The sequence below is a fragment of the Dendrobates tinctorius genome, unplaced genomic scaffold, assembly GCF_039654945.1.
Source record: "Dendrobates tinctorius isolate UK_male_01 unplaced genomic scaffold, ASM3965494v1 ptg000120l, whole genome shotgun sequence".
Taxonomy (NCBI): Eukaryota; Metazoa; Chordata; class Amphibia; order Anura; family Dendrobatidae; genus Dendrobates; species Dendrobates tinctorius.
In genome coordinates, this window is record NW_027361788.1 from 13348526 (window position 1) to 13355000 (window position 6475).

A 6475-nucleotide genomic window follows, 5' to 3' on the forward strand; every position below is an offset into this window, starting at 1 on the left:
ATATATACATATACTCACACACATATGCACACAAACACCAGACACACTATATATATATATATATATATATATATATATATATATACTCACACACATATGCACACAAACACCAGACACACTATATATATATATATATATATATATATATACTCACACACATATGCACACAAACACCAGACACACTATATATATATATATATATATATATACATATACTCACACACATATGCACACAAACACCAGACACACTATATATATATATATATATATATATATACTCACACACATATGCACACAAACACCAGACACACTATATATATATATATATATATATATACATATACTCACACACATATGCACACAAACACCAGACACACTATATATATATATATATATATATATATATATATATACTCACACACATATGCACACAAACACCAGACACACTATATATATATATATATATATATATATATATATATATATACTCACACACATATGCACACAAACACCAGACACACTATATATATATATATATATATATATATATATATATACTCACACACATATGCACACAAACACCAGACACACTATATATATATATATATATATATATATATATATATATATATATATACTCACACACATATGCATACAAACATCAGACACACTATATATATATATATATTTATATATATACTCACACACATACACGGACAATCACACATATATACCCACATATATATATATATATATATACTTCCACATATATATATACATATATATATACAGACACATAAACACACATATACAGTATATATATAGACTTTTATATATATATATATATATATATGTATATATTACATACACAGAAACACACACACAATATATATATATTCTACAAATACACATTTTATTCAGTCTTAAAATCCAAAGAAAATTTGGGTAACCATTTTTGTCTTGTGTTGAAGATGAAGTCCTACAATACAATTGGCTAATTTTTGGATTACACAGATCCTCTTTTAGTAAATCTTCGTTTCCAGTGTGGTAAGTGGCCATTCGTTGCTAGCTTTGCATCTCTTTGTGATCTGTGGAATATAAGGGCCAGATCTGGCTGGGATCTGAGGAGCAGGATATTACAGCAGCAGTGTGGCTGATTGTATGGGAATCATGATGACAATTCGCCGCATTATCAGCTCGGATCACCAGGTGCACATGGGGAGGGCACGGAATTTGGCAGCTTTTGTGCGCCACACAATGAGGACACACTTCTTCTCCTCCTCTGATAATAGCAGCAGTGTCTCCACCGGCTCCACAGAGAGGCAGCCTCGTCATTTCACGCTCCCATTGTCATTCGTTAAGAAAATATATCACACACTCCAATCTCCTTCACCAGAAAATAAAAACATCTAAATAATGAAAATGAACACAAAAATATCCTGAATTTTATATATAGAGAGAGAGAGAGAAAGGAAGAAAGAAAGAAGAAAAAATATATACGAAAATACATAAAACCAATCTATAAAATCCACACTTCTCCAGGAGATAAAGGCGGATTTGGATTTACGGTTTTGTTGAGAAAAACATAATAATGTAGGAAATGTACAAAGCTTATATATCCTGTATATGGATTAATTGTATGAACATACATAGAAAAGATAGATAGAAAGAGAAAAGATAGATAGATAAAGAGATAGATAATAATTAGATAACAGATAGATAAATGTTTACATTATTGCAATCAGAGATTCTATAATTCTTCCCTTTTTGTTTCTTAAATCTTAACTACATATTTTTCCAAATACCCATTAATGTAAGTCTTAAGATATATACACACAGAGGGATAGATGCAAATAGACAAAAAGATAAAGGAATAGATGGATAATATAGATATGGGATAGATAGATAGATAGATGATAGATAAATTATAGATAGATAGATGATAGCTAGATAGATAGATAGATGATAGATAAATTATAGATACATAGATAATAGATAGATAGATGATAGATACATAGATAGATAGATGATAGATAGATAGATATATAATAGATAGATATATCATAGATAGATGGATTATAGATAGATAGATGATAGATAGATAGATAGATAGATAGATAGATAATAGATAGATATATCATAGATAGATGGATTATAGATAGATAGATGATAGATAGATAGATGATAGATAATACATAGATAGATAGGTAGATGATAGATAAATTATAGATAGATAGATAGATAATAGATAGATAGATGATAGATAGATAATACATAGATAGATAGATAGATAGATGATAGATAAATTATAGATATATAGATAATAGATAGATGATAGATAGATAGATCATAGATAGATTATAGATGATAGATAGATGATAGATAGATAGATAGATAGATAATAGATAGATAGATAGATAATATATAGATAGATAATAGATAGATTATAGATGATAGATAGATGATAGATAGATAGATAATAGATATATTATAGATGATAGATAGATAGATGATAGATAGATAGATAGATAATAGATAGATTATAGATGATAGATAGATAGATGATAGATAGATAGATAGATAGATAGATAGATGATAGATAGATGATAGATAGATAATAGATAGATAGATAATAGACATATAATAGATAGATACTGTAGATAGATATATAGACAGATAGATAGATAGATAGATAGATAGATAGATAATAGATAATAGACATATAATAGATAGATACTGTAGATAGATAGATAGATGATAGATAGATAGATAGATAATAGATAGATAATAGATAGATGATAGACATATAATAGATAGATACTGTAGATAGAAAGATAGATAGATAATAGATAATAGACATATAATAGATAGATACTGTAGATAGATAATAGATAGATGATAGACATATAATATATAGATAGATAGATAGAAAGATAGATGATAGATAGATAGATAGATAGATAGATAGATAGATGATAGATAGATGATAGACATATAATAGATAGATAGAAAGATAGATAGATAGATAGATAGATAGATAGATAGATAGATAGATAGATAGATAGATGATAGATAGATAGATGGATGCAGCATAATGGCGGCACATACCTATATCATAATGGAGCAGTCATGGTTACATACCCGAAATTCGCAGGTGTCCATGCGAACATTTATCAGCTCCATAAAATACCTCATTCCGCCATAAAGGCGCAGGCTGGGCACCTCTCCTATATTGACTCAGGTGTCAGGACTCTTTATTTTTAATTATAACCTGCCCTTTTTTAATTCCTGAGCAGAAAAAAAAGAAAAGGGGGGCCTAAGAATGCAGGAATAAGGGATTGTGCCCCCTCCACACTCTTCCCCCCTCCCCCACTTATGAAGTTATTAGAAAGGGACAGGACCGGGGAAGTCTGGCACTACTTAATCTGCAGAAGAAGCCGCATCACCAGCGCGGAGGGATACCCAATAGAGTTCAAATGTCAGCAAGTTTGTAGCGCGAGAGAGGAGGTGAGTGGGTGGAGTGTTCCTCCGCTGAGCAGTCCCTGCTGTATGCCGCTCTGCAGGACCGTGCATGGCACACAGGCTCAGGCTGTCTCTCCCTGGACATCCTACACAGGCTCTTCCTTGGGATCTGTCACCCCCTCCCCTTCCACCCTGGCTTTTAGAGAGCACCTCTGCCACTCACCCCACAACCTCTCACTCTACCCCCTGCACCCTTGGATCTCTCCCACCCCCTCCCTCAGTCCCCGGGCAGGTGATCCCATCTGCCCCCCTCTTTGTGCTGAGGGTGCAGCTCCTGTGGACCCTTCTTCAGTCATGATCATCTGACCACCAGCCATCCATGCAGGATTTGGGATAAGAAGCTTCTCCTTCCAGGCTGCCTGAACTTATTGACAAGTTGACTCTCCTGATAGTATTCTTCTTCTGCTGCTGCTTAAAGTGTCCTCCTCCTCCTCCTCATCATCATCATCCTCATGGATATTGCAACAGGTCCTGAGTCCTTGGAGAGGTGCTTCACCAGGGGGCAGAGTGACTGTGCCAAGATGCTGGACAATATTAAAATGGAAGATCACCCACTCAGGACTGGCACTGCCACCTTAGGAGTACTGCTGGGTAAGTGTCCTCTGTAGATCTGGGAATTGGGCTCCAAGACTTCTCTTACTTTGCTCCCACAAGTCATACACTGGGTTATTGTGGCCACTGTACCCACCCTGCATAATAATGGGCTGCCAACCCCTAATGTGTGCCCCTAATCAGGGAGTAACACTGCGCCTGTCAGTGATTGGGGCCGATGTGCCAGTATACAGTATGTATGCTGTGGACACACGTGTGGATGTCAACAATCACAGTCTCCAGTGTCATCTATGGCAAGAGTGTAAAGATGTAGCAGAGGTGAGTGTGTATTTGGGGGCACATCGTTGTGATAACATCGGTTGCAATCTGTATTCTTTTTTTTTACATAGTTCTGCAAATAATGCAGTAATATGGGGAATCAGTCAAATGAAGCTCAGCTCTGCTACATCTGTATAGTAGACATACAGGAAAGTCTGCTAAGCATGATCAATGGAGTCTGCTGGGAAGAACAACTAGAGGTTAATATTGCCACTACTAATACCTCTCTGAGTAACCCTGCTACAATAATCAGAGTACTAGTAGTACAACTACTGCTGCTACTAATACTAGTAAGACTAGAACTATTAATATTGCTGCAACTACTAATAGTACTACTATCACTACGAAAATAATTCTAGTACTATTAGTGCAACTACTGCTGCTACTTGTACTACTAATACTAGTATTAATGATAATAGAACTACTATTATTACTGCAACTATTACAGCTACTAATAGTACTACTATCACTACTATAAAGAAACATACCACTATTAGAGCAACTACTGCTGCTACTTCTTGTACTACGAATACTATTACTTCTACTACTAATAATCATAGAACTACTAATATTAGTGCAACTACTACAGCTACTAATAGCACTGCTACCATTGTGATTAACCCTACTAAACAGAATCATTGCTACTGCTGCTACTTGTACTACTAATACTACTATTACTACTAATAATCATAGAACTATTAATATTACTGCAACTACTACAGCTACTAATAGTACTACTATCGATATGACTAACCCTACAAAAATAATCATAGAAGTATTAGTACTACTAATGCCACTAATACTATGGCTAACATTACTACTAATAGTGCTATTAGCACTAATGTTATTGCTGCTACCTCTGCTAATACTAATAATAATAGGAATATTAGCAACCTACAGTAATGCAATAAATAGAACCTATGGAAATTAAATGTTACATATAATATCGCATTTAATATACTAAGTATATACACATATCTAGATATATTAGATGTATTACCATACACATATGGATACACATTTACTATATATATATATATATATATATCCTGAAAAACAGCAGCAGCATTACCTAGATGAGCAATATAAAATGTATGTAAAAATCCAAAAAATGAGGAAGCACATCCAAAGCAGTGAGAAAGTGAGGATCATATATTCACTAACACCAGCATATGTGTGTTTGCGTGTGTATATATATATATATTCATACTTTAATATATATTTAAGATAATGAGAGTTTGATTTCACATGTATTTGTAGAATTCATATCTTCTTATATATACATAAGTTCATACCGAGCAGTATTGGCTCTGCCTGTAATATATAAGCAGTACAATAGTCTCTGAAGTTTGGAGCAAATTAATAAAATACTTTTAAAGTTTTATTAAAAGGGGGAATATCTGTGCAGGACCCCTGGCAATTTCTAGTACCCTCCATTGTATTAATGTCACAGTGACAGGAAATATGTGGAGTTGATTCGGGCTCGGTATAAAGTGTGCATATTGCCGATAATATAGCATCGTATTGATAGATTAGGGTCCAGGATAGACTGGGTCATTTTTTAATGACTGATCATTCAAAGGGTCGGGATCTATAATAAAGGTCTGGGGATATATTTTGCTATAATGATCATCATTCTTCCAAGTATTAATATCAATAATATTAACAATATTAATGTTTTTCCGTAAATGAAACAGAAAAAGTTATGTTCTGCTTAAATCATCATTTTTGCTAGATACATTCCCCATACAAATACAATAGGTTCTTTATCTATCATCTATTATTTATCTATCTATCTATCTATCTATCTATCTATCTATCTATCTATTATCTATCTATCTATCTATCTATCTATCTATCTATTATCTATCTATCTATCATCTATATATTATCTATCTATCTATCTATCATCTATCTATCTATACATCCATCTATTTATCTGCCTATCTGTCTCTCTATTATCTATCCATCTATATGTCTCTATCTATTATATATCATTGTATTATGTATCTATCTATCATGTATATTTATTTATGCATTGACCCTCATCATCATCATCTGCATGTATGTAATTTGTACACTG

General features: G+C 33.1%; 1 protein-coding gene and 1 long non-coding RNA gene across 2 annotated transcripts in view; one reads left to right on the plus strand and one right to left on the minus strand.

Moving 5' to 3' along the window:
• Positions 1–894: 894 nt before the first annotated feature.
• LOC141101601 (uncharacterized) lies at positions 895–3456 on the minus strand. The gene is made up of 2 exons (XR_012235004.1): positions 3142–3456; positions 895–1409 (listed from the first exon to the last, which is right to left on the minus strand). It is a non-coding gene; the product is annotated as an uncharacterized lncRNA (long non-coding RNA).
• Positions 3457–3552: 96 nt separating this feature from the next.
• The window catches only part of LMX1B (LIM homeobox transcription factor 1 beta), a 195260-nt gene continuing 192337 nt past the window's right edge, over positions 3553–6475 (plus strand). Inside the window, exon 1 of the mRNA XM_073590761.1 lies at positions 3553–4113. Within this exon, the coding sequence (XP_073446862.1) occupies positions 3975–4113 (139 nt within the window). The 5' untranslated portion in view covers positions 3553–3974. The remainder of the gene's footprint in view (positions 4114–6475) is intronic.